The 26,023-nt window shown below is 46.3% G+C and overlaps 10 protein-coding genes across 10 annotated transcripts; 4 read left to right on the top strand and 6 right to left on the bottom strand.

The window, feature by feature from the left end:
- Positions 1-545: 545 nt before the first annotated feature.
- Positions 546-2,742, bottom strand: N7516_004735 (DNA topoisomerase 3; the record flags this gene model as incomplete). The annotated part of the gene is made up of 7 exons (XM_057217455.1): positions 546-1,335; positions 1,390-1,526; positions 1,579-1,901; positions 1,950-2,119; positions 2,173-2,351; positions 2,404-2,604; positions 2,656-2,742. The coding sequence occupies 7 exons, from the start codon at positions 2,740-2,742 to the stop codon at positions 546-548; spliced, it is 1,887 nt and encodes a 628-aa protein (XP_057079338.1).
- A 269-nt stretch (positions 2,743-3,011) lies between these two features.
- On the top strand, positions 3,012-4,122 carry N7516_004734 (DUF1295 domain protein; the record flags this gene model as incomplete). The annotated part of the gene is made up of 2 exons (XM_057217454.1): positions 3,012-3,380; positions 3,436-4,122. 2 exons carry the CDS (start codon positions 3,012-3,014, stop codon positions 4,120-4,122), a joined length of 1,056 nt encoding a protein of 351 aa, XP_057079337.1.
- Positions 4,123-4,579: 457 nt separating this feature from the next.
- N7516_004733 (uncharacterized protein) lies at positions 4,580-5,236 on the bottom strand (the record flags this gene model as incomplete). The annotated part of the gene is made up of 1 exon (XM_057217453.1): positions 4,580-5,236. The coding sequence occupies one exon, from the start codon at positions 5,234-5,236 to the stop codon at positions 4,580-4,582; it is 657 nt and encodes a 218-aa protein (XP_057079336.1).
- An 854-nt stretch (positions 5,237-6,090) lies between these two features.
- N7516_004732 (ATP-dependent metallopeptidase FtsH/Yme1/Tma family protein) lies at positions 6,091-8,899 on the bottom strand (the record flags this gene model as incomplete). The annotated part of the gene is made up of 3 exons (XM_057217452.1): positions 6,091-6,881; positions 6,944-8,759; positions 8,780-8,899. The coding sequence occupies 3 exons, from the start codon at positions 8,897-8,899 to the stop codon at positions 6,091-6,093; spliced, it is 2,727 nt and encodes a 908-aa protein (XP_057079335.1).
- A 607-nt stretch (positions 8,900-9,506) lies between these two features.
- Positions 9,507-12,469, bottom strand: atrR (transcription factor atrR; the record flags this gene model as incomplete). Its single annotated transcript, XM_057217451.1, has 7 exons — positions 12,278-12,469; positions 12,098-12,224; positions 11,668-12,063; positions 11,119-11,615; positions 10,891-11,066; positions 10,268-10,831; positions 9,507-10,218 (listed from the first exon to the last, which is right to left on the bottom strand). Exons 1-7 carry the CDS (start codon positions 12,449-12,451, stop codon positions 9,507-9,509), a joined length of 2,646 nt encoding a protein of 881 aa, XP_057079334.1. The 5' UTR covers positions 12,452-12,469.
- Positions 12,470-13,475: 1,006 nt separating this feature from the next.
- pam18 (putative mitochondrial DnaJ chaperone (Tim14)) lies at positions 13,476-13,961 on the bottom strand (the record flags this gene model as incomplete). The annotated part of the gene is made up of 4 exons (XM_057217450.1): positions 13,476-13,614; positions 13,668-13,721; positions 13,784-13,857; positions 13,911-13,961. The coding sequence occupies 4 exons, from the start codon at positions 13,959-13,961 to the stop codon at positions 13,476-13,478; spliced, it is 318 nt and encodes a 105-aa protein (XP_057079333.1).
- Positions 13,962-14,162: 201 nt separating this feature from the next.
- On the top strand, positions 14,163-14,802 carry N7516_004729 (ribosomal eL24 family protein; the record flags this gene model as incomplete). Its single annotated transcript, XM_057217449.1, has 2 exons — positions 14,163-14,167; positions 14,235-14,802. The coding sequence occupies 2 exons, from the start codon at positions 14,163-14,165 to the stop codon at positions 14,800-14,802; spliced, it is 573 nt and encodes a 190-aa protein (XP_057079332.1).
- A 663-nt stretch (positions 14,803-15,465) lies between these two features.
- N7516_004728 (uncharacterized protein) lies at positions 15,466-16,307 on the bottom strand (the record flags this gene model as incomplete). The annotated part of the gene is made up of 3 exons (XM_057217448.1): positions 15,466-15,807; positions 15,854-16,131; positions 16,205-16,307. The coding sequence occupies 3 exons, from the start codon at positions 16,305-16,307 to the stop codon at positions 15,466-15,468; spliced, it is 723 nt and encodes a 240-aa protein (XP_057079331.1).
- A 929-nt stretch (positions 16,308-17,236) lies between these two features.
- Positions 17,237-17,995, top strand: N7516_004727 (DNA-binding domain-containing protein; the record flags this gene model as incomplete). The annotated part of the gene is made up of 1 exon (XM_057217447.1): positions 17,237-17,995. One exon carries the CDS (start codon positions 17,237-17,239, stop codon positions 17,993-17,995), a length of 759 nt encoding a protein of 252 aa, XP_057079330.1.
- A 1,856-nt stretch (positions 17,996-19,851) lies between these two features.
- Positions 19,852-20,559, top strand: N7516_004726 (uncharacterized protein; the record flags this gene model as incomplete). Its single annotated transcript, XM_057217446.1, has 4 exons — positions 19,852-19,979; positions 20,041-20,047; positions 20,102-20,201; positions 20,270-20,559. 4 exons carry the CDS (start codon positions 19,852-19,854, stop codon positions 20,557-20,559), a joined length of 525 nt encoding a protein of 174 aa, XP_057079329.1.
- Between the last annotated feature and the right edge of the window lie 5,464 nt (positions 20,560-26,023).

Genomic DNA, 26,023 nt, shown 5'->3' with positions numbered 1-26,023 from the left:
CGATATAGTATAAACTTTAACGGACTACCACGACCTAACCTATAATCGGATATTACTAAGATTTTGGGGAGTTCTATTCTATAGGTATAAGAACGTATATGCTAAGTTTAGGGTAAATCGGAGGGCGGGGTAGGGTAGTAGAATTAGACGAAAATCGAGTATATAGAGACTTTGACAGATCACCACGACCTAACGTATGGTCGGAAATTACTAAAAATTTAGGGAGTTCTATTCTAGTACCATACGAAGGTATATGCCAAATTTGAGGCAAATCGAACGACTCAATAGGGGTATAGAGTTAAATAAAATCTAGGTGGAATTCCGAATTTTGATGGGGTACGCGGAATTCCTGCCACCCTGACCGCCCACCCCCTCGACCAATGACAGGCCAGAATGAGGTGTGAATAGATTGTGCAAACTTCCTTATTCCATATATATATTAGATTTCATGTTCTTTTCTCTTTTTAATGTCTCGAAAGCAAAGTTCAATCGATTGAATATTTCATTATGATTATATTTGATGCCTTTTTGTAAGCGACTGACAATCATGACATGATTTCTTCAACAAGATACTTGCGACAAGCATTCTTTAGCATGTTGATGCGTCTCTGTGTGTGAATGAACACTTCTCGATACATATCCAGACTCTGCTGGACGACCTCTTGTCGAGTTTTGGTGCCCGAGCAAATCTCAACCATTCTCAATTCCATCTCCTTGCGAAGGAACGGCTTGCTGAGAGACACACTATTAGGGAGACCCTCGACAACATTGTCATACCCTTCCACAAGGGCAACACCTAAGCGGGTCGGGATGAACTCCTGCACTGAGCTGCGGCCGCTGCCTCGTTGGTTTATGGCGACGTACTCACGTTCTTTGATCTTGGCAATATGCTCTGCCATTGTGGCATCTGTACCAATCCCGTTGGCATCCATCAGGCCAATGAGCTCGGGCTCGGTAAGATAGTTCGGAGCAGTTGTTTTGCCTTCGAAAATATTGGCTTCTGTGGGCTCAAAGAGTTCTCCTAGTTCAAATTTGGGAAGTTGTTGGCTGCTTTCCCACTTATCGTATACGTATACATCCAAGTAGTTTCTCTCCAACACGATAAGACCATTGGTATGGAAGGATTCGTCGCCGTATTGAATTTCAATCTCTGTGCTCTGACCCTTCGCGTCATCAGAACAACAGGCGAGGAATCGACGGGCAACAAACTCATAGACCTTCTTTTCATTGGCATTCAACTGATTTGGTGAAACCCAGCTGACAGGATGAATAGGTGGATGGGCTTTGTCATTGTGGCGACCAGAGCGAGGAGTCTTGAACTTGCCATCAATAAGTCTACATAGGAGTTAGTTTACTGCATGAAAGACAAGTTCAAATAAAAAAACTTACTCTCGAGCGTATTGGCCCCATGAGCTGTCGGGGTATTGCTTTTCGACCAATTTCTTTAGATCAATTGCCTTGTCAAACTGATCTGTCTCGGTTCTGGGATAGCTGATGAATCCCTTGGTGTAAAGTGCTTCTGCTACCTTTTGAGTTTGTTAGATATTATCCACATCCAATACAAGAGTTGTTTCCTACCTTCATGATAGTCTGACTGTCCAAACGAAGAAATCGACTGCCCATCATCTGTAGGTCTACCGTGGTCAAGGGCAACGGCCGCCATTTGCTTGTAGGTTTCTGGTTCACTTTCGCGACTTTGGCTTGCTTTGCAACCAAACACCGCTCTAACATCATCGTCACAACCGCTCGGTCAAATAAATGTACTCGTTTCCAGAGAAAGTTGACCTTCTTGCTTTCACGGCTGAGTATGACCTTGATGCCCCAAAATGTTTCTGGTTTGAAATTTTGAACTCTCAGGTATCGGTCGACAACGAATCCCAAAGTAGGAAATTGACATGATCCTAACTTGTTAGTTGGTTTCCTTGTATCTATAATGGGCGGCAACCTACCATAGCTGATAACTTTTTCCTTCAAAGCTGCCACCACTGTTTGTAGTTGTAGAGTCTGTAGGCGGGTAAATGCAGCGCCGATTCGAAGATCCAGCTCGATTCTGGCAGCCACAGCACTGGCCTGATATTCGTCGAGATTGACTGGTTCTAGAGCAGCCCGACGAACATGTCTATCCTTGGATCAGTTTGAGTAGATACCAAAAGGAGAACCCCCATTACTTACGCGCTTTCTGTGTTGCTGAACTTGGCTCGCTTGACCTCGATCCGAGCATTTCCTGCTTTTGCCTGATTACGGACCTCAGAACCGATATGCTCACCTTCGCGATCACAATCGGTCCAAATAAACAGGGCTTTAGAGTACTTGGCTTGGTTCCGGATGTTCTCCGCAATTGGTAGCTTGTCCTAGTGAAGACATCAGCATGCGGTCAAAACAGCTGCTGGTAATTTTTCCCACCTTGTCAACAGTCTCTTGCACAGGAGCCTCAAATAGTGACCCTGGAGGACAGGACATCCAACCTTTGTACTGGCGATCAAAGTCCAGGCCAGTCAGATGGCCAACCACACTGGTCATGGTGACCGAGCAGTTACCCCAGGCACCACCAAAATTGAATTCAAATTCATAGTTCTTCACATATTGGTTCCCACGGATAGCATGCTATGCTTGATATTAGCTGGATTCATCAGAATTCTTTAACATTGAACCCACTGTCTGAAAGGCACCTCCCGACAAGTGAGTGGCCACTGCGCGGGCAATGGCAGGCTTCTCGGCCACACACAGAATTTTGCGAGCCATTATGAGCCCCAATCTAGATCACATGGGGTTCATCGTGGTGGTGGCCTTGAATGTCCTGATGTAGATCACATCTTGTTCTGGATGACTCGGACGCGAAGAGATTGGATGCCTGAGACGCGATGTGATGCCTGAGGCATATATTCCCTTTTTTAGGCACGCTATTCCCAATCAGGCAATTACTGACCAACATACCCGTCCAACTCCACCGGAGCAAACGCTTTTGTTTTCCTTTTCTCCTGCGGCATTTTGATCCTATATAGCCCACAGCAATGGCGTCTTTACCACTTCCCCGTTTGGAGTCCATTTTGGATTATACCTCGTTTCAGCTCACCGTTCTCCCTTACTTGTCCCAGTTGCAATGGCTACCCGACAGCTTGCGCGAAGCTGGTACCGATGTGTATAGCTTGCGAGCTGTCTATCTAGCTACCAACCCGCTTGTCTCTGCGCTTGCTTTCAGTGGAGCTCTTGCTGGCTTGTTTTTCATCGCGGCTGAGATCAACCGGAACTATTCACAAGTAGACCGGTTTTGGAGCATTCTCCCCGCGCTGTACAATGTGCATTTCGCCGTTTGGGCTCGTTTGTCCGGCATCCAGACCCAGACTTTGGATACAATCGCTGCCATCAGTGTTCTCTGGGGTGTAAGTTGGCTCTTCTTCCAGGCCGCTACGTATGCTGACTCGAATTATGGAATAGGTTCGCTTGACTTTCAACTACTGGCGCAAAGGGGGATACTCGATTGGCTCGGAAGATTACCGCTGGCAGATCGTGCGCTCTAAAGTGAACAATGGCTTTCTTTTCATGATCTTCAACCTCGGATTCATTGCAATCGCTCAATCGTTGCTGCTCCTTCTCATCACCGCTCCCACCTACATTTTTGTTGTCGCCGCATACAATCAGGGAACTGACATCTTCGGCCTTCCTGACTTGGCCTTCTCCCGTGCTGCATTTTTCTTCATCATCATTGAATTCTTCGCCGACGGGCAGCAGTGGCAGTTCCAGACTGCTAAGAAGGAGTACCAAACCAACGCGCGTATTCCGGAGCCCTACAAGGACCAGTTCTCTGCTGAAGACCTTGAGCGGGGCTTTGTTGTCAGTGGCCTCTGGTCTTGGTCGAGACACCCCAACTTTGTTGCTGAGCAGGCCTTTTGGTTGACCATGTACTTGTGGTCCTGCTACCGCACCGAGACTTACTACAACTGGGCCGGTCTGGGTGCTTTGGGGTATCTTGCTATTTTCCATGGAAGCGTGCGTCTAACTGAGGCTATCTCTGCTGGCAAGTACCCCGAGTACAGCGACTATCAGGCTCGTGTTGGCAGGTTTATCCCTCGCCTGTCTGTCAAGGCGAAGAATACCAAGAAGACTAGCAAGAAGAGCACTTAATGTGTTGGTTGATATATAAGCAGAGGATGATGGGGATCTTTGCCATATTGGTGGATGTGTTTTTCCTGTGATTTTTTTTGCACTTTCTCAGCATTTTACCTCAAACTATCGATTTTGACACAATGCACACTATTTTTAATACGCTCAGGCACTAATCACTCGTCACAACACACTGAAAACATGAGATATCTATTGACAAGACTTTTAAAGAAATGGTCATACACCACAACTCTCCGTGTAACGAGCAACTTGCATGCGACCAAGACTCACCAAGATGAACTGGCACCATAGCCATTTAGCTCCATCCCTCGCAAGTGAATGCGATTCTTTCCGTGATCATTGTGTTTCCCGCTATCGCCACCGTCTTTCTCTCCGCGGTTACATTGAATCGCTGGGCTGCACCACACCATCTTCTCTATATATTCTTTCAATGGCGCACACTCGTCATACCTGATACCTATGATATCACGTAGGCCTTGACCGAACGCACCTTCATGGGAACATCTCTCCCATACGTTCTCTCCAGAAATTGCCACGTCTCCCGTGCATCCAATTCCCCCAGAGCACACAGTTCCCGTTGTATAGACTGTGACACATTGCTGAAAACCATCATCCAAAGATGCAGGTTCAAGCTGCCGTGCGTCGACACCTCAGGATCAGCATCAGTGATCCACAATCCGCCGCACCGCTCAAGATTCTTCTTCATCCGGTCCGCCCAATCCTTGTAGTTCTCCGGGCCGAGGAGCTTTTCTTTCAAACAGTCTAGACTGTAGAATCGGGGTATCGTGCTGTGCGAAAGCTGATAGGGTTGTTTCGTTGTATGCCAGTATGGATGAGACTGCTCCAGTATTACCGTCCCATATGGAGTAGGATAGATGTCTGGGGCCAGGGTCCGTCTACGTTGAGATACAGCAGTCCTGCTTGATTCGCCGCTGCCAGTGTAGAAACATCTGGACTGCTCTCTCCTCGCTGGATCATGCCAAACACGGTCGAATGCGCGGATAGCATCGCTCATCCACTCCGTCTCGACTTTGGGGCTGCTCTTGTCGGAACTTGTGTCGTCATTGAGTAGATCCCGACCATTCTCGTCTCGAAGTTCAGGGATACGTAGCATCTTCGATGGATCAGGACGGTCTGAAGTTTTGACGATGAACTATTTCCTGTGGACAGGAAAATGTTTATTTAATTGGCGTTCTGGATTTGGCTGTTTTTCTCTGAAGGTATAAGACTGTCGTGTCAACTTGGCTGTAGGGTTGGATGGAATTGGACTACTATATTACTACTGAATTCAGTGCCGTAAATGTGTTCTTGATCAGTCTTTGGCTCTTTCATATATTTAGACGTCATCATCATAGCTAGACCGTTTGTCCTCTTTGGGGCTTGAATGCACTACCTGTATGCACTAGTTTTTATCCACAAAGAAGTTTTGAATTGAGTCGACTTCCTTGGATGGGTGTTTTAGACATACCTCAAAGGGAATAATTGAGGATAAAGCGCAAGACATTCGCATGTCTCGGATGTATCACTGCCATGAAAGGAGATTTTGATAACTCATTAGCCAATGGGTCTGATACAACGTTATTCGGGGAGTTCTACATGAGTCACAATATTTACACATAAGAAACATGAACTTCCAATCTAAGACATGTTTCAAAATAACTCCCTAATATACACTCAGTACAAGTTGTACAGATCCAATTGGACACGGAGATGGAAAAAGGGGACAAGGGACGAGAGAAAGTAAAAAAAAAAAAGGGAAGCGATCTTCTTATTGAGCACGAGGGAGGAAAAGGAAGAAAGGTGATATGGATGAGAGTAGACAAAAAGAGAGGGATGAGAGAGGAGAAGAAGCGGGATATGCAATCGATAAATACACAGACAAGAGAGGCTACAGTGATATAATGCCTCCAAAAATTGAATCAAAACCAAACCGAGACGCAGGAATGCAAAGAAACACAATCTCCTAATCTATGAAGGAGGGATAGGTGTCTCGTCCCGGCCGTCCTTGCCAGAGGTTTGTTCGGGGTTCTGGTAGTCCGGTGGGGCAATGGTCTGGCCGCCCTTGCCATCGAAGTACTTGGCGAATTCGCCAGACTCAGGGTAGGGGCGTGGACCAAGGAGACGGATGAGGTCGTCACGTCCAAGAACCTCCTTAGACAGAAGTTCCTCGGCAACAATACCAAGCTCCTTCCGCTTCTCGGTCAGGAGGTCGCGGCACTGCTTGTGGGCCTCTTCGATGATGCGACGCACCTCCAAATCAATAGAGCGGGCAGTATCCTCGGAGAAGGGCTTGTGAAGTTGCTGCTGTGCGTCGTCCTCGTAGTAGATGTAACCAAGCTTGGACGACATGCCGAACTTAGTCACCATGGCAGTAGCCATGCGAGTGACCTTGTTGAAGTCATCACTAGCACCGCTAGTCACGGTTTCAAAGTGCAACTCCTCACTGACACGACCACCCAGAGTCATGGCCATGCGGTCCATCATCTGGTTGACGTTCATCAGATATGTGTCGCCGCCAGCCGGGAGGTATTGGGCATATCCAAGTGCGCCTTGTCCGCGAGGAATGATCGAAACCTTCAGCAGCGGGTCCGCCCACTTGAAGTACCAACCGCAGATAGCGTGGCCAGCCTCGTGGTAGGCGACGGTCCGCTTCTCCTCGGGAGAGAGGACAAGGGACTTCTTCTCCAACCCACCAATGACTCGTTCAATGGCTTGCTCGAAGTGTCTCATGATGACCTTGTCTGCGTTTTCACGGGCAGCTGTAGGGAGAAATTGTTAGCTTTGATGAAGCACAGCGAAGATATTATGTATAGAAACTTACCAACAAGAGCTGCCTCGTTCACACAGTTGGCGATATCAGCACCAGCGAAACCGGGAGTCAGAGCGGCGAGTCTGCCCTCCATGTACTCCAGGTTCTCGTCGGTGACAATCTTCTTCAAGTAAACACGGAAGATCTGCTTACGACCGTCCATGGTAGGTCGGTCAATGGAGATGTGTCGGTCGAAACGTCCGGGACGCATCAGGGCCTTGTCAAGAACATCCGGTCGGTTGGTACCGGCCAGGACAACCACTTGCTCAGAGGTATTGAAGCCATCCATCTCAGTGAGAATCTGGTTGAGAGTGCTTTCACGCTCATCGTTTCCACCACCAACGTTCGACTTTGCTCGGGACTTTCCAATAGCATCGATTTCATCAATGAAGATGATGCAAGGTGTGTTCTTCCGGGCATTGGCGAAGAGATCACGGACACGAGAGGGACCAACACCGACAAACATTTCGACGAATTCGGAACCACTGACACTGTAGAAAGGCACGCCGGATTCACCAGCAGTGGCTTTAGCAAGCAAGGTCTTACCAGTACCGGGAGGGCCTGAAAGGATGGCACCACGGGGAATCTTTGCACCCAGCTTCTCGAACCGCTCGGGTTGCTGGAGGAAGCTAACAAATTCCATGATCTCAACCTTGGCCTCGTCCATACCCGCAACGTCAGAGAACTTGATTTTGATATCGGTCTCGTGGTTGAAGCGCTTGGCACGGCTCTTCCCGATGCCAAAGATTCCACTCTGGCCGCCAGCACCGCCACCGGCGCGCCGGGACATCCAGAAAACACCACCAAGGAAGAGAAGAGTAGGAGCCAATGACATCAAGACACCACCCCAAGGGGTTTCATCGTGATAAGCGACAGGAATACGTTCATGCGAAGGAATGCCGAGTTCATACTGAGCTGCCTCGATCTTCATCTCGAAGCTGTCGACAGAACCAATGCTGAAGAAGACATAGGAGGCAGGCTGGCCATTTGAATCGGGTTGAGTCGCAGCTTCGCGGTTGAGATCAACCCGAACCTTGGTGTGGTTCAAGACGGTCAATTTCTCCACGAGGCCCTTCTCAAGGTAGTTCGCCCGGAATTCTTGCCAAGTGATTTCCCTGCCCCCACTTTCACCAGGGAAAAAGCTGCGGTAGACGTAGTATGTGACGAGAGCGGTAACGAAGAATGAAACGGGATCGAAGCGGAACTCGAGGACCTTGCCCATGTTCGGGGGCACCTTGCCCTTCTTGTCGCCCTGTTGCTTCTTCTGTCCTTGCTGGTCCTTCTTAGGACCTTGCTTTTCCTCCTTAGGATCCTTGTCTTGCTTGGGATCCTTTGGTGGTTGTGCATTGGGTTGCTGTCCGCCCTCCTTTGCCGGTCGCTGTCCTTGTGGCCGCTGTTCGGAGTCCTTATTGAAGCGAAGGCTAGATTCTTCGTTGCTTTTGGCGGCATCACTGCGTTTTTCAAAGGGGGTCCGCAAGTCCGCGATACCGCGCTTCGCGATTTCTTCCTGTCTAGCTAGACGCTCATCAGCATGGTAAGCCGAGACTTGCCACAAGAATCGCGTCATCTTAATACGATCCATTAATGACGGTTCTTGATTGGGATCGATGTGCGCCCTGACTTCCGGTGGAAGTCCATTGCTCATGAGGTAGTTTCGGACATTGGTACGTCGCTCCACGTCCATATCCTCCAGCCATTCATCCACGATTTTCAATTCAGTTTCAGTCAGAACACACTTTGGCTTCTTTGTTCGGTCATTGTTGAGGCCATCTGGTGTGTTGTTCCGGCCGTTGTCGTTGGGGGTGTCGGACCCTGCGTGGAGTAGGCTCTATAGCGGCTTGATAAAACCAGAGATGAGAGTCTTGATGGTCGCAGAAGCACGGAAGCCAACCCCGTGCGACCGGTAGATTCCGCGGCTTTCCTCGAATAGCGAGCGAGATTGCCTGGCCGTCGGAGTAAAGTAGCCATGGTCGAGGAATGGGAGCCCCGAGGGCTACGAGGGCGGGGGTAAAAGGTGGTCAATCGAGTTTAGAGGTAACGGATGATATCACAATCCATCAAGATCAGGCCTGAGGGGGGAATTGAGCTAGGAGTTGAGAAGCTCTGAGGCATCCAGGTCCGAGGTGACGCCGTGTGGTTCCAGTCGGTTCTAAATTTTCGCCGATCCGGCTGAGTCATCACCTGGGCATCACCCCGAGGCCCCGGGGTGCACACGGATGGAATTAGCTTAAATCCGTGAGTTCCTTTCAAGGCTGTTGTTTTGGAAATTCCATTATTGAACTAAATTGCCTAAGATTATTTGGATATAAATGATATAAATGGAGACCTGTCTGTATATATTCCTATGAATAGGGCCCACCTTTGCGCCATTCGCTGCGTAATGGAAACCCATGATTATTCTGGTCACTCTATAGAGACCTAGGGATGGTTTCGAAATAACAAGAGGAGCGCTTCAATATACAAGATGTGTGGAGATGGTTTGGCATGGATAGATAACACCGGAAACAATAATCCCACCGTCATGAGTTACATAAAATATAGATGAAAGTGATTTTGGTCCATCATACACCCATGATCACTGCCCAGGCAGCGGTCCGCCGGGGCCAGCTCCTTCAAACGGAGGAAAATTGGTGGACATATCCGCCCAGTCCCACTCGATTGTCATTGGCATCTGCCAGAGATCTTGTGGGACAAATGGCTGCTGGAATGACGCCATACCAGGGCTGGCACTGAATGGGTGTTGGTCAGAGAATGCAACACTAGCCATTTGATCAGGACTCAGCATGTCTGAGAACTCCTGCCCGATGCCAGGCATGGAATGGACATTGCTTGGGAGGTCGACGGGGATGTTATTTGTTGGGGGCATTGCAGTCCCCGGGAATGGTCTTCCTGTGCCGGGCGAGTGGGCGGCAGCCGTCTGGCTGGTAAACACGGAGGGAGAGAAGGACGCGGAGGCGGGCGGTGGTTGTGTACGTTTGGCGGAGGGTGAAGTTGCCGACTGCTCGTCGGCTGCACCTGTAGAGTCTTCTGCATTCTTGCGTTTCTTTCGCGAATGAGACTCTTTTTCGGTTTTGTCCAAGACCACCTTGGCAATTCTCTCGAATTCGCCACACAGACCTAGCATACGCTTGATGCTGCCATTGGATTCATCGGAGACTAGGGTTGACAAGAAGCTGACTACCACGTTCATCAATTTGACGTCTGATCGAGCGCGCGCATCGTTGGGGTTCTGTAGGATGTTGGCGAAAAGAGTTACAAGGGCAGACACCGGGTAGTAGAGAATCAACCTGATACCAAGTTAGCAGCTGTTTGTTCCCACAATTCTCTGAAACGTACCAAACACAAGCAAAGTCTCCTTGCGGAATATACTTGATCAAATTAATTGATGCTCTGGCAGCGGTGACGCACAATACTGCCGACAAGAATACCCTAGGGTTCAAGGGCCGTGCATTCAACCCTTGTATGGCATAATTGGACAGACGGCTTGTCCAATACCCGTGATGAACTGACATCCGATGAATGGTGGTCAAGCAATTGTAGTAGGCAAAATGTAGAACAACCATGTGGATGATGAGGGGGGTGTGGGTAGCTTGGATGTCGTATTCGGGGCGGAAGTCGATAGGAATGTTGTCTTTCCAGTCCTCCAACTCCTTGTCAAGTTCACCGATTGTGTTGAGCAATTCACCGTCTGATTGTTTCGATGCTTTGGCAGAATAAAGTCGCTTGTATACTCTGCTTTGAATAGAGGCAAATTCACAAAATGCCCGAAATAAGTTGAACTTGCTTCGACCATCAGATAATGGCACATTTCCAACATTGTCTGGAGGATCTTCGCTTGGCAGCTCAACATTCATATCATCATCATCTTGTACCGGTGGTCGACCAGAGCGTAGACATATGCTAAGGAATCGGTCAGTATTCAACATAAAGGTATGCGGGTGCCTGGGAGCAGGTCTTACTCTTTGTCAAGAAGATAGGCGATCCAGAACACTCTCTTCCGCTGCTCAACTTCGACTACGTTGAGGCCAAAGCTAGAACCGCGTTTGTGCAGACCAATGCTGTGGGAAAGTCGAATCGCCGCAGCGACTAGGAAGAAAGCAGGTTGAGGGTTAGGGGTTCCCTGGAGGAAGAGTGACTAGAAGTGTACGTTAGATAAAGCCACGGAAACCAGAGTAGGACAAAATTACCATTCCCAATAGGGCTTGTACGCTCAATAGATCGGTGTTACGCATGGTGAGCTCGGTCAGAACTCCCATGGCGTTCTTCAAATAAAGCCAAGCTCTTTTGTCTTCCTCGTGTGGCACTAAGTTACTCACCACCCGAAGCCTGTGAGAAATCGCCAGGACAACATTTATACTTGCCCACCAACCCGAACCCTCGTAGGGATCGCGCGAGTATTGCCGCTCCACCAGGTGCATGAATGTCGCTTCATGGAACAATGGGAACAGGCAATTGAAGTTTTCAAAGAAGTCCTTGAATAGAGAAAGAGCTTCCTCCTTTGGCGGCAGAGGCTTGAACACACGTCTCGCGAAAATATCGCTGAAGATCTCGGGTTTCCAGTACATCCATTTATTGTCATCGACATATGCCGACGAGATCATGTCCTGGAAGGATGTATCGCCAGTTTTCTCATTGACCCATTGAATACCCTTTGGAGAGAATATAGAAAACCCAGATGAAGATCCTGTGAGAATGTTAACAAACTAGGTCAAACCGGTTGCACAAACAAAGCCTACCGATATACCGAGTCTCCCCGCAGTTGTTTGTCACCAAAGAACACATCATATCCGACAGCGCTTCGACTTCGGTCTCCGATTTCTGCGACTCTGGTGATGTAGCGGCGGTCTGAGGACTGGAGTTGGAGTCCATACGAGGTGTGGTGTGGTGGGAGCTCGGGGCCTGTTGCGCCGCAGCTGCTTGAGCCAGGAACATGCTGGAGCTTTTCGCTGCGTTCATCGCATTCGTCCGATCCGCGAGCCGCTTCTCCAATGTTCCGAGATCCGTCTTGCCGCCATCGTCTTCTGATAACAGACCCGACAAACGCAACAACGACTCCATCCGGCCTAGTCGGTTTTCCAGACCTTCGATGTATTTCGCTCTATAGAAGAGATAACCCGAGGTCAGATACAGAGCTTTCTATGCCATGAAATACACAAGTATACATACCCTTTAGGGGGTTCCGCTTCTTCTCCACCTGTGTGAAAATGCATTCCGTCTTGTAGTTGATGCAGTGTGAGCATTTTGGCATCTTTCCATCGCATTTAATCTTCTTCTTCCGACACATATCGCACGCCTGTTGGCTCATTAGATGTATTCTCAATCTCTGTAACGGGTAATGATCCTCACCCTCGCGATCCTCCGTCTCTTCGCATCGTTGGTCTCGTCCCCCGCGCCTAATGACGAATCATCGTACATAGACCCCGCCTGCATCTGAGAATGATCGTAGTTGAAGAGTTGTGGGGTGTGGTTCATCATAGGCGGATCGAAGCCCATGCCGTCGCCGTCCCCCAAGCCATCCATTTTGCGTTTTGAGGGGCAATGGAAACTCCGCGGAGTAGAGAGGTAATGGCGGTGATAAGTAATCGATATTGCGGGGTGTTCTCGACACAGAGCTTGTTCCTTTTTTTTAACCCCTGAGAAGAGAGAGAGAATGTGCTATGGATTGTAGAAATGAATGACGCATGGAAGGATAGAAGCCTCTTTTTTTTTTTTCTTTTTTCAAGGGAGTTGATAATGAAACCACACTGAACTCAAGCACACCTCTAAAGTTTGGTAGTTTAGGTAAGAAATGACTCAACCACACGTGAACACATATGCTGATTGATATGATTCTAACCTTTTAGACGTAAGAGGATTAAAAAAACACTATACGGAGTTACGCTATACGGGTTGCTGCCTTGAAGATTATTTGGGCATGACGGAACCCGCGAAACCCGACCACCGAGTAGACGGTCGATTTCGTCCGATCCGGAGAACAGGGGCATTGGCATCCGTTCAATCTCTTCCAATCCTTCCAATCCACTCCACCCTTAACGCCGATCAAACACCATTTTTACTTTTCGTATAGCATAATCATTGCGAAAAAGTTGTGTGACATTATATTTGGTGTACGATGGATCCCAGTGTGCCGAGACCTTATCACCTTGCGAGTCTTGGGCCTACGTGTTGCCTACTGTCCAGGGGTTGAGAGCTGTTTGGTGACTAAAAGTGGCCAAGATCGACAATTTGGCAGCGTGATCTCATGATCTGATCTGATGCCGGGGATTGCCGGCTCTACAAAAGTCGGGACGTATAGTAATATAAAAGTACATTCAACGAAGAGCGGCGATCTCGTAGGGATATGTGAAAACAGTGCATATAATACAACAAGGTTCGTAAAGAGCAGTCCTGTTCCTCCGATCTTGTAAATGCCAAACCAACGCCACGCTATGTGCCCAAAATATGATGACCGGTTGGTCAATGTCGAGACCTAAATTCGCTTTTCCATCGTTGCCCACAGGTCATTGTCGGAGAAGAGATAAATCAAAGCAGCATCGGCAAAGTCTTAAGCATGTTTGTCGAGGAATTCCTTCGCCTCGTTAATTTTAGTCGCCAAGTATGGGCTGCCGCCGCGATCGGGGTGGTTGAGCAACATGAGCTGGCGGTGGTTCTTGCGGATCTTGTCCTTGGTCAAAGTTCGTTCACTAAGTAATCATGTCAGTTCTGTCAATATCAAAGGTTTGCAGCTAGCACATACGCAAGTTGTAGAATCAGGGAGGCTTCCCGACGGTTCATGCGCTGTTCGAATCCTCTGTGATGCGACGTTAGTCAATATCCCATAGAACCATATAAGGTGATAAAATGTCCACGAACCCCTTATAGAATGCCTTTCCGGCAGCGTTTAAGCCTCCCCTGGAGCGGCGGTAGGCGACCAGACCGGCGCGGCCCTGTAGACAACGAGTCAGTGCCGTGATTCTGAACAAAGAGGGTTTTCACTTACCAAAAAGGCAGTTGTGGCAATGCCAAATCCAATAGCGAGAGCAGAGGCCATTTTGTAGATTGAGAAGGATGGAATCACGAAACGAGATCAAGTCAGTTGGACCGGGGAATGGGCGAAGAGGCGCCGGGATAGAAAAGTCAGCGCGGGTGTCTCCAAAAGGGTTTAGCGTGGTCTGCTCCACCATTCAGGCCCAAGCTACAGAAAAAGTTTCTTGCGACTCAACGAAGACATAACCAACACCACACCACAACCATGCGGTAAGTTTTGCCGTTAATTTTTGTCTGTACTCATTCTATGGAATGCTAATATTCATTTTCTCTGCAGTGTTGAAACTTGTCACTTCTGTTCCCGCCCGGCCTTCCCGAGTAAGGGCATCACATTCGTCCGCAACGATGCCCGACAATTCCGCTTCTGTCGGTCCAAGTGCCACAAGAACTTCAAGATGAAGCGTCAGCCCCGCAAGCTCAAGTGGACCAAGACTCACCGTGCCGCCCGCGGAAAGGAGATGATCGTGGATTCATCGCTTGTCCTGTCCCAGTTCGCCAAAAAGAGAAACGTCCCCGTCAAGTACGACCGCAACCTTATGTCTGCTACCCTCACTGCCATGGAGAGAGTGGAGGAGATCAGAACCCGCCGCGAGCGTGTGTTCACGAAACGCCGCCTGGCCGGCAAACTCGCCCGCGAGCGCCAGCGCGAGGCGGACCGCAAGGTCGTCAACGAGGGCGAGCACCTCATTCGGAAGGAACTCCGCACGCGCGAGGAGGGTGTCCCCATGGTTGCCGAACAGAGCAAGGTTTCCAACAGAGTCCACGGCGAGGAGAGAGTCCGCCAGAAGCAGAAGGCCAAACTTTTGGTGGATGGTGGAGTGGAGGAGCAAATGGATATCGACTAAATTTTATCCCTGGGCATCTATATTTTCTTTTGTTTTATGCTTTCTCAGATACGACACGGTTCCTGCAACACGCAGATTTTCGGAGTTGGGCATGCTTTGGTGTTTTAAAAGCAATCAATGTTTTTCATCATATCTCATATCCAGTGGGTTGTTAGCCTCTTGCTGCTTGGGAGGCTAATAAAAATGTGTTTACAATGACCCATATTACATAGGTTGCTAGTTTGCTAGTCTGTACAGTGACCAGAGTGGTCAAATGACCATAATGAGATCTTTGGAGAACGACCCCAACAAATATCCCATTTAGGCAAGCCTTTATTGTGATCTTCTCGTCTACATCACATCACCTCTGGGGTTACCGGCAAGGTCAACCCCACCAACCCCTCTGCTATAGACCACAATCTAGTTGGAGGCCTCAGTCCTCTATAGGAGTAGTTAGATAACGATTTGGCTGTTGATCTCAATGCAACAAAAATCTACGGGTATCGACCCCCAACCCCATCTTCTACCCTCGTAGGAGATATTCTTGATAGCTACTATACTGGGTCGCAATGGGTATACTTCTCGTCTCTTGTTTACTATATGTAGGTTCTCCTTATCCCGCTCCTTTTCATCTTCTTCTGCTTCTGATCCATTACCGTTCGCCGAGGGGACATCACCTTCCCCTTAATAAGTCACATCTTGGGCAAATAGCCAATCATCATCAGCGAGATCCGTGTCTGGGTGATCATCTGTTGGAAGATCCAAGATTACCGCCGCGTATTCCTTCGTGGTTGCCACTGGGATGGGCCATGACCATTTCGCAAGCATATTTAGAATGTCATAAAACTTGCCCTTGTCGATAGTATCAATGTATGGCCTGTCCTTAGGCGGTATTATGTCGTATTCCTTGAAATCCAAAATGCGGGTGAACTGAACATGGAGTTGCCCATCAAAATATCCAGCTAGGACCCGAGAGTGCCCGTACTCGTCGAAAATGATAAGCAGTATCTGCATCAGATATGAGCGCTATGAGGCACAAAAAGTTTCATGACTGACTAAATAGCTAGCTTACCGGAAACATATCTTCTCGACGTGGTCGTTCCTCGTGTATTGACAGGTTCTCTTGCCACTTAAGATCCAACATAGAACATGCTAGAGCTGCGACTTCATCTCTCGAGGGGCGCAAATTATCGCCACATGCACCGACATCAGCTATGGCCCATATATAAGTCTGTTTGTCTGGTGTACCGAGTTTCTTTTGCGAATAAGTCCGTAGCTCAAAGGGTATTATTTTCAAAGCTTCGAACTTTTCACCTATACACGTGTCGTCGCGAGGAGTACGTATGTACCCTTATAGATGTCTTGCTAAAGAAGAGTAAAGTTAGGAGAGTATCACCTATTTACGTATAAGGTAGAAACTTACTTATCGCGTATCCAGCGTATCCAGCCGTAGTTATTAAGTGGCCTGTCCCAGGCACTTGTAAATTTATCTTTGGGGTTGTCGCTTCCTTCGAACGAAAAGGCATCGCGACAGGCAGTGCGGGAAAATAGCAAGGCTACCGGCACTACGGTTATTTCTCCTCAATTCGGATAACATCTCCTCTGCACCTTCAAAACATTAGGGTAGAAATCATTTGCCTCTAAAAACTCGGGAAAATCTGTCTTTGGAAGGAAGCAAGGAATAGACGAGGGTGAAACGTCTCCCGTCTCAATATCTAGATGATGAAACTGGATCCGAAGGTCTGATAGTTTCTCATTAGAGATGACTGGATTGTAGTCAGGTGAGTAGAAAAATAACGATTCCGGAACAGGACGTAGGGCTCGGAGAATAACCCAAATCTCATTTCCGGCAAGCGCAGGACGCCCCGGACCGGTGTCTAGCTTAGGATGTCCCTGATAGGTGTCCAAGTTGAAAAAAAGATTCAGGTCATATGAACCGGTGCCCATGTTGATGATAAACGTTAGGTTGTATAAGAGTGTAGTAGAAGGACATAAAGAATCGGTGACGGGGCTGTTGGGTAAGTAGAAGAACATTAATCGGCGTGAAAATGGGTGCTGACAAAATGGTGACTCCTTGAAAACGAAATTTCATCTATATTCTATGTCAGAATGGGATACTATTCATACTGCCAAATTCGGTAAAGTAGGTGGTACATTTGGGAATCTTGATTTATTATACTCCGTACTCCGAAGTCTTAAAAACAAAAACAGGGGCACAGTGAAAAATACATGTAAGGTCCATCAAAAAGTTAGTCGCAATATAAACAGTATTACCAGTATTATACATACCTAACTAGGTACATAGGCCGAAGCGCTTCTTTAAGTAACCCGCCCCGCCTTTTTTTACAAAAAAAATACGAACCCTCGCAACACCTATATGGAACATGCCACCCCCATATGCAACCTTTTTCATAAATTCAATTTTTCACTTTGATCATCAACCACACCACCAATCATGCCTAAAACCAATAAAGAAATTGAGCAACAGATTCAGCTAGCGATGGACCATCTCTCTGAGCAATCTAAACCTAATATCTCGAAAACTGCGCGAGAATTCGCGGTTCCCGGAAGCCGCTTACGCCGGCGATGGCTAGGTGGAAAATCACTTTTTCAACGACAATCCAATGGCCGGAAGCTCAATCCGGCACAAGAGAGCGCTTTATGTGAATATATTGATCACTCTGACGCGGTCGGGGAGTCGATAACCCGCCGTCAAATTGCTATTGCTGCCAATTCAATTCTTCGAAATGACCATGCCGATCCAACTACCGATCCGCCACAAATCGGTGACCACTGGCTACAACGTTTTCTTAAACGGAACCCTGAATATCAATTTAGCACCCCAAAAGCCGCTGAGAAGGTCCGAAAAATTAGCCATCCTGTTGATCAATATGATGCTAGTACTCAGCGGTTGAAAGAAGGGCTGGCAAAGTTTGCAAAGGGGGCTGAGGCCCAGGCTACTTTAGCTCTTCAGCTACAGCGGGAGTTTGACAATATACAAACTATTAGGGGGGCACGCCACGCCGGATATGACAGTTCTCGCCTTTTTACACAGCTCACCGGCATCATCGATTCCACCCAAGTCGAAAAAAAGAAGTACAAAGAGTATAAACTGAGCGAGGAAGCCGATCAGGAGAAAACGAAGCGGAAGTGGAAGAAGGTGTTGATCGAAATCAGGAAGCATGGAAGGGCCAAGAAGCGCAGTGTTAAATAGATTGCTTTTATATATTAGTAGTAAATTGATCAATTCGTCTAAATCTGGGTTTAAATTAATTGGTTTACTACGTGGTTATGTAGTAAATGGTAGTTATATTGATCTATGCAATAAATGTTCCCTCGCGATATTTACCTGACTCTGAGCGCCCTCATAGAAGCGGCAGCAGCTAAGTGTTATGGTGGTGGCCTTAGGCCCCATAATTGTGCCTCAGGCATAAATCCCGCGTAGCTAGATATCTGGCAGATGGTTCTCTCCATAGTAATCAACTCTCTCCCTCATCTCTTTCTGGCCCCTGCAATCTCATAGCTGCCAATCAGAAAGCTCCACCTGACAGAGGAAAAATGGTTCGTATAACTACATATGTACATATGTAGTGAGTCCCCTAGGTACGTACGGGTCATGCATGCTTTGTCAGGCCTGGCGTGGACAACCTTGGAAACAAGCTTTTCCCCCACGCCCACGTGTTTGCATCAGTTCCTGTAGGTAAATTATCAGGATGATATACCGCAGTAACTTCCTTTCGCTCAGACCGAACATGACTTTATTCGAGTCCGCAGTCATCGATTACTATGGTCCCGTTGCCGATTAGCCTAGTGCAGCCACCTCGTGATGCGGGCCCGGGCATGTGGAATCCTCCCGCTAGAAAGGCGTGCCAATGACCATAAGCTTTGCGTCAGATGAGGCTGACTGACTGTCACTGCAGACCGTATCCATATCTCCAAAGTCTTGTTTCTCTTTAGTGCATCGAGCCCCTCACCCAAAGGCTTCGAGAAAGCATCGAAGAAAGTGATGCACCAGACCCTTTTTGGGCAGTTCTGCCTTTGTAGGGCTGCCATCCCATCCATGGATGGCTGGTGTTTAGTAAGCGTTCGAAAGGCTACGGTACAACTTTCAAGGTCTGAAGGATTAGAATGCCAAGTCCCTCTGGGATTCAGAAATAGACCGTTCTAACGGCTGTTTGTGGAAATATATCTATATCTTTGGATTCTAGGGTGGGGTGTAATTTCCAACCCCTCTTGTCTCAAAATTCATTCCATCTATTTCTTTATTTAGTATGACCCAACAAAAGAAAAGGTTTAGATGAAGCCCATAAAGAAAAATGGGAAAACCCAACTTTTCAAAACACTAATGTAGCCCAGAAAATAATGAATTGCACGAAGGACTCACTTTGGGGGAGTCCTCTTTCGGGGCGGTGTCAACTTTTCCGCCTCCAAAACCAGGGTATGCCTCTAGGAGTAGAAGGAACGCGAACCGAGAAAGACAAAATCAAATCCATTGAACTATAAATGAAAGCAATCTATGTTTTCTCTGATCCTTGACACATCTTCAAGATTAAAAAAAAAAAAAAAAAAAAAAAACCAACAATAAAAAAGAAGTTCAAATAAGCTCATCTGTCAAAAAGAAACGGGCCAATCATAGTGAAATAGTGGTGAAACAGCGAAGATCAATCAACTCCCGAGGTCCAGACATCAGTTCATGATTATTGGCCAATACCAACACCCTCATCCATGGTTAAGTCAATACAGCTCACTGTTTGATCGAAACAACTTCTATCTACGCTCATTGATCTTTCAACCGCAGAGAGGTATTATGCTGATTAAAATTGAAATCAAAAATCTTCACCAACTCTTGGCTAGGTATAAAAACGACATTTACAGAAAATGACAAAAGATGCAAGGATCTGTGCATTTTACGGAAAAGTGAGATCATACCAAGCTATACACGCCTATAAGATTAAGCGAAGTTACGTGTGATCTAGAGAGCACCCCTTCTGCCCCGTAGGTACATAAATAGAATACTGCCCACGGGCCCACGCGTAGTTCCGGTCCGCAAGCTTCATACACGCAAACACAATGCCAGCAATTATGTCGTGCAAAGAGACCAAAGACTCCCCTTCCGATTGGGAGAACACACTGATAGGTTCCTTGATTGGCTTTGTAGCCGTGCTTTTGATCATCGGCGCCGCCTTTCTTTGGCGCTGGTACGTCAACCTTGCTTTTTTCTCTTACATTGTGTGTTGTGCTAATAAATGATATATGTAGGCTGGACGTACGTGAGGCCCGTAGGGCCAACCACCAAGCGTACCTAACTCACCAATGAGAGAGGGATACCAAGGCCACCGTTAAGGCGCAGAAGAAGCTTGAGAAGTCCACAAACAAGAAGTGGTGGACCTGGCCACTGTTCCATCAATGCCCTGAGTCCGGTGAGTAGTGCCAAAAGTACTTTTCAGGAAGGGTGATATACTAACCAACAGTGTCCGTATATACGTAGAAACAATAACAATCACCAACACTCTCGATGCCAATGGCAATCAAGTGGGCTCCAGCTCTGAAATTCTGTCACGTCAGATATCCCGCCCTCGCCGTCCAGTCTACGCCGAGTGGCCAGATTCTACGGCCGCCCCCTCAGAACACCGCAACAAGGCCTCACATTGGGACGCTGATGAAGCTGGGATCCCATTAAGATACATCGCGCCACCAGCCGGCTTACATATCCCTGCCCCACCGAAGGCCAAACTGCCTACCAACTTCCTTAACGCTGCTCCAGGATCGACATCCTAAGTCGTCTCCCACTGTCCCCGTACGGAATTCGTTCCTGCTTTCTTATCCCTTCTTCCAACCACCCACTGGAATAGTGGATTCCCTTATCCACATCCCTGTGCAGACCGTCCTCCCTGTACTTTTCTCTTTTTTTCATATTGGACTGCGGTGGTGTTTTGGTTGGGCCAGTTCTTGGTTTATTTTGATCTTTGTTTTGGTTTTGGTCTGTCCTAGTTTGGCTTTTCTGTTACAACCTGCCCCTGGACTGGCGAGTTACAAACTAGGCCAAAAGACCACTATATCTGAGCATTACGCTCAGATAGTCCAGGCTCCGTTATATATAGTGCGTGTCATGACATTATCTCCCTTTTTCTCCAGGGTATGACCCCATACCCAACTAGGGATGGTATAACTCAGAGGTAAACTTTTTTCAACTTGTTTATATGACTCAGAGGTATGGCTTTGCATTTTTAACATGTTCAGATCACGTATTATCTCCCTTTTTTCTTTAGGGTATGACCCCATACCCAACTAGGGATGGTATAACTCAGAGGTAAGCTTTTTTCAACTTGTTTATATGACTCAGAGGTATGGCTTTGCATTTAACATGTTCAGATCACGTGACTTAGAGGTATGTCTTGGCATTTTAACATAGTCAAGTCAATAACTATACATGTCAGATTATGACTCAGAGGTATTTTTAACATGTTCATATCATAAACTATGTATATGCATCTATTATATCGTCGGCCCCCAAGGGTAATGATGACTAATTAAAGCCAGAGCACGCCTTGTCAGCCAGGCGAGCGAAAAAGACTCTATGAGCAGATTCGAACGCCCGACCGGTAATGCTCAGATATATTGTTACAACCTGCCCCTGGACTGGCGAGTTACAAACTAGGCCAAAAGACCACTATATCTGAGCATTACGCTCAGATAGTCCAGGCTCCGTTATATATAGTGCGTGTCATGACATTTTCTCTCTCTTCTGTATTCTTATGTTTTCTTGTGTCTGTTGTATGTTATCTGTTCTTTTAGGTTTATTGGGCGTTGGGTGGTAGTATTGTTCTTCTACGGAGGTCCATTGCAAAAGTTCTGTCCCATCTCTATATTTGCTTTTTTAGATGAAACAGCTAGTATGTTTTGGTCCTGTATCGTACCTTTGCTATTACCCCTCCCCCTAATCTAATCTATTCTCTTCTCTTCTCTTCTCTTCTCTTCTCTTTAACCTGCCTAGTTATATACTACCTGCCTGCCTACCTGCCTGCCTACCTGCCTGCCTACCTGCCTGCCGGCCTGCCTACCTACCTGCCTACCTACCTGCCTGCCGGCCTGCCTGCCTGCCTGCCTGCCTGCCTGCCTGCCTGCCTGCCTGCCTGCCTGCCTGCCTGCCTGCCTGCCATGGGCCACGATATTGCAAAGCGCTCAGTTGTAGTGGCTTACAAAGCCGCTGGTATTAGCTCCGCTATAATTGCAGAGATTGTGGGCTTTTCGAAACGTTCGGTTGACCGTACCTATGAAAAAGCTCTTAATAAGGGCTTTGATCCTAGCTTACGTCCCTGGAATATCTCTGATGATATGCTTACTAACGCCCCTCGCTCTAGGCGCCCGAAGAAGCAGTCGTTAGAAATGGAAGATCGGGTGCTTACGAAAGTACGTCTTGATCGGTATAGGCGAGAAAAGACCTATGCTGATATAGCTGGAGAGATTAGCCTAGAAGGGATTGAGATCTCTTCTACTACAATCTGGCGGATCTTAAAGAAAGCTGGATTACGAAAGACGAAGCCTACGCGGAAGCCTGGTTTAACTAAGGCTATACGTGAAGCTAGGCTAGCTTGGTGTCTTGAACATCGGGATTGGACTTTAGAAGATTGGAAGAATATTATTTGGACTGATGAAACCTCTGTTATATTACTTCACCGGCGTGGAGGATATCGAATCTAGCGTTCTAAAGATGAACGATTTCTTCGAAGTTATATTCGAGAACGGTAGAAGGGTTGTTCTGAATTTATGTTTTGGGGTAGCTTTTCTTATAATAAGAAGGGTCCTTGTTATTATTGGAAGCCGGAAACTGCTACTGAGAAGCGTGAATCTGATGTCTTAATTGACGCTTAGAACGCTGAGCTTAAACCGGTTCTTCGTGCTGATTAGGAGCTATAATCTAGTATACGAAGACTAGGATTAAGGCAACTTCCCGGTATAAAACCGAAGTGGAAGTGGAATACGAAGAATAGGAAGCTCTCTCGATCTAAATCGAAAGGCGGAATCGATTAGTTTCGATATCATATGAATATCCTCCTCCCGAGGCTTTTACCTTTTGCCTCTGAATGTTTAGAACTACGGCCAGATACAATTGTGCAAGAGGATAAAGCTCCTTCTTACCAGCATCATTTCCAACAAAAAATCTTTAATATTTCAGGTGTTAAACGCCTACTTTGGCCTGGCAATTCACCCGATCTAAATATGATAGAGCCGGCGTGGTTTTGGTTAAAGCGGTATACTACGAAGAAGGGTGCACCGAAGTCAAGAACTGAAGCTATTAAGGCCTGGGAGAAAGCATGGGATGAATTGCCTTAGCAGCAGATACAGGCTTGGATCGAGAGAATACCCTATCATATTGAAAGGATTATTGCTCTCGAAGGTGGTAATGAATATAAAGAAGGGAGGGGGGTAGGTAGTTTACATAGTTAGTTATGCTGTAACTAAATGACAACTATTTAAAACCACCTTACTATATTAGGCCTAATTGCATACTAGCGTAAAAAAAGTTGAGACAGAACTTTTGGGATGGACCTCCGTATATACCTTTATTTTAGAAATGGGATATCCGGGCGACCCATTCATCAGTACTAAATTATATCCATACCATGGTAATAAGGTCATGACTTGCATTATTTGTGCATTTTTGCTCTGTATTTTTAATAGTTCTATTTTCTATAGTCCTATTTTCTATAGTCCTATTCTCTATAGTCCTATTCTCTATAGTCCTATCCTCTATAGTCCTATTCTCTATAGTCCTATTCTCTATAGTTCTATCCTCTATAAGTTTATCTATTCTCTATAGTCCTATTCTCTATAGTCCTATTCTCTATAGTTCTATTTTCTATAGTCCTATTCTCTATAATCCTATTCTCTATAGTCCTATTCTCTATAGTCCTATTCTCTATAGTCCTATTCTGTCACGTCCTGCACCATACAAAGTAAGGTGCAGAACCTGCCTGGACCCGAGATGACACCTTCAAGGTGGACCTTCAAGGTGGACCTTCGGAGGTCTTCGGGGACCTGCGCAGACATATCAATGGCCTGCGAGATATATGGGTCCAATGCACATGATCTCGCTTAGGCTGCGCACATTGCATAACTAGTGGATTTGGAACTATGGACAAAGGTTCATAGTTCAGTTGGAATACATACGCAGTGCTAGTTGCAATTACTTCGCAGTAGTAATTCGTATTGTATATGCCCTTGGCACTCTGATCTTTCCCTCATAAAGACCCTTCATAGTGGGTCTTCACATATTCTCTATAGCCTATTCTCTATAGTCCTATTCTCTATAGTCCTATTCTCTATAGTCGTATTCTCTATAGTCGTATTCTTTATAGTCCTATTCTCTATAGTCCTATTCTCTATAGTCCTATTCTCTATAGTCCTATCCCCTATAGCCCTATTCTCTATAGTTTGATTCCTTTTCTTAATTCCCTTAACTTTCCTATTTTTCCTATTTTTCCTATTTTTCCTAATCCATAAAGTCTACTAAATCTTCTTTCTAAAATAGATTATATATTTTTATTATATCTAAAATTACTTTTGTTATATTAATTATATAATATAATATAAAAGAAATTATCTATTAAGTACTTCTATTAAATATAGATATTAAATACTTAATTCGAGTTAAGAGTCTAATAACTATTTCAAATATTTCTTTCTAATTATCTAGTTACATATAATCAACATACTGGCTAATAGTTATCTTTCTTATATAATAATAAAGTTATAACTAACAACCCCTTAATGTAATGGATAAATCCATACAACCCACAAAGTGGAGAATATCTCGGTCGCATGGCATGCGCAGGTATAGTGGAAACTCTGGTATGATAACCTGTTCGGTTATCATAAGTGGTCTTTTTGGTTAATGCTTGCATTTTCTATTAAGGGTATTCCTTGTGGAGAATATTGGTCCAGAGCCCAATTTCCCTTACACTTAACTATAGGTTACCTAGCACTAGCACTATTTTTGCGACCGCCCGAAGGGCGGTCTGAGGAACTTGTAGTATATACTTCTATAACGAAATATATAACTATTATCTCGTACTTGTAAAATAAATGAAGATAATTCAAATATCGCGTCACTATAAGCAAGCCTACCACTTATTATAGTAATTTCTCTCTATAAAACAGATATGTCCGTTATATTACTAGATTCTTCTTCTTCTTCTTTTCCCCTTCCCATCACTCATCATTATCAATCATCATCATCAACGGTGATCATCAGCACTTAGCTCGAATACTACTTTGCATTGCTGATCTCTCTTCTCCTGACTCGCTGTCAAGTTATGGTATACAGACTAAAGCGACTATAAAAAACTGTGCTTTGTCAATATTATATAAGCTAAATTATGTAGCTTGGCAATGCCTAATTCCGAAAATAGTGTAGGGAATGGGTCGAAATGGGTCGGAATGGGTTTTGGGCCGAAATCTCGACCCACTACTTAGACATTCATCGACGAATTGGATATCGGCTTTAAAAGACCTTGTAAATGTAACGTCATGGTCATGAAACCTTGGTTGTCGAACTTCTCCCTTAATTCCCGTTTATTTCGAGGTTTCCTACGCAAGCCTCCCACATATACTACCCTCAAGCTACAATCCAAGCCTTTTCAATACCATTATCCAGACTGAGATTCAAAGATGAAACCACGCCGAAAATTGCCTAGCATACTACCTCGCTTAAGCCAGAGCCATCCTGGTGACGATGAGGAATCCAGTTGTCTACTAGGAGGTGGAAAGAAGATTACATACCGGGGACACAGTTGGGGACTAGCTATCGCTTCTCAGAACAACCTAAATGAGAAGCAACGAATGTCAAAAATATCCTCCCTCTTATCTGGTATTTTCTGGTTTGTAAGAAAGGGCCCTGGGATACTTTCTCTACAGGAGAGTGTGCTATACAATATCTACAAAAACCTTCCTCTGGTCGATAAAGCATGTCTATCGCTTAGCTGCAAACGATTTTTCGACCTCTTCGGCACGATTTTTAAAGAAAGGGCATTTAAATTCCCACGAATTCTACGCTATCGAGTTCCTCTACTATGTGTGACTAGTCATAAGGTGGCGCGAAACCAACTACTTCTTCGACTTCAGAGTCGCTCCTGGATATATTGCGGAAGGTGTCTGGTACTCCATCCACGAAAGGAATTTCGTAAGTATTCACTCGCGGATCCAGCATTACAAAGGTCTTGCGTAAAGCATAGGGGTATCG

Source organism: Penicillium verrucosum (assembly GCF_028828655.1).
Source record: "Penicillium verrucosum strain IBT 35672 chromosome Unknown utg000001l_segment0_segment0, whole genome shotgun sequence".
In the NCBI taxonomy this organism is placed as follows: domain Eukaryota; kingdom Fungi; phylum Ascomycota; class Eurotiomycetes; order Eurotiales; family Aspergillaceae; genus Penicillium; species Penicillium verrucosum.
The sequence above is the reverse complement of the archived record's forward strand: the minus strand, read 5'-3'. Positions and strand labels throughout refer to the sequence as shown.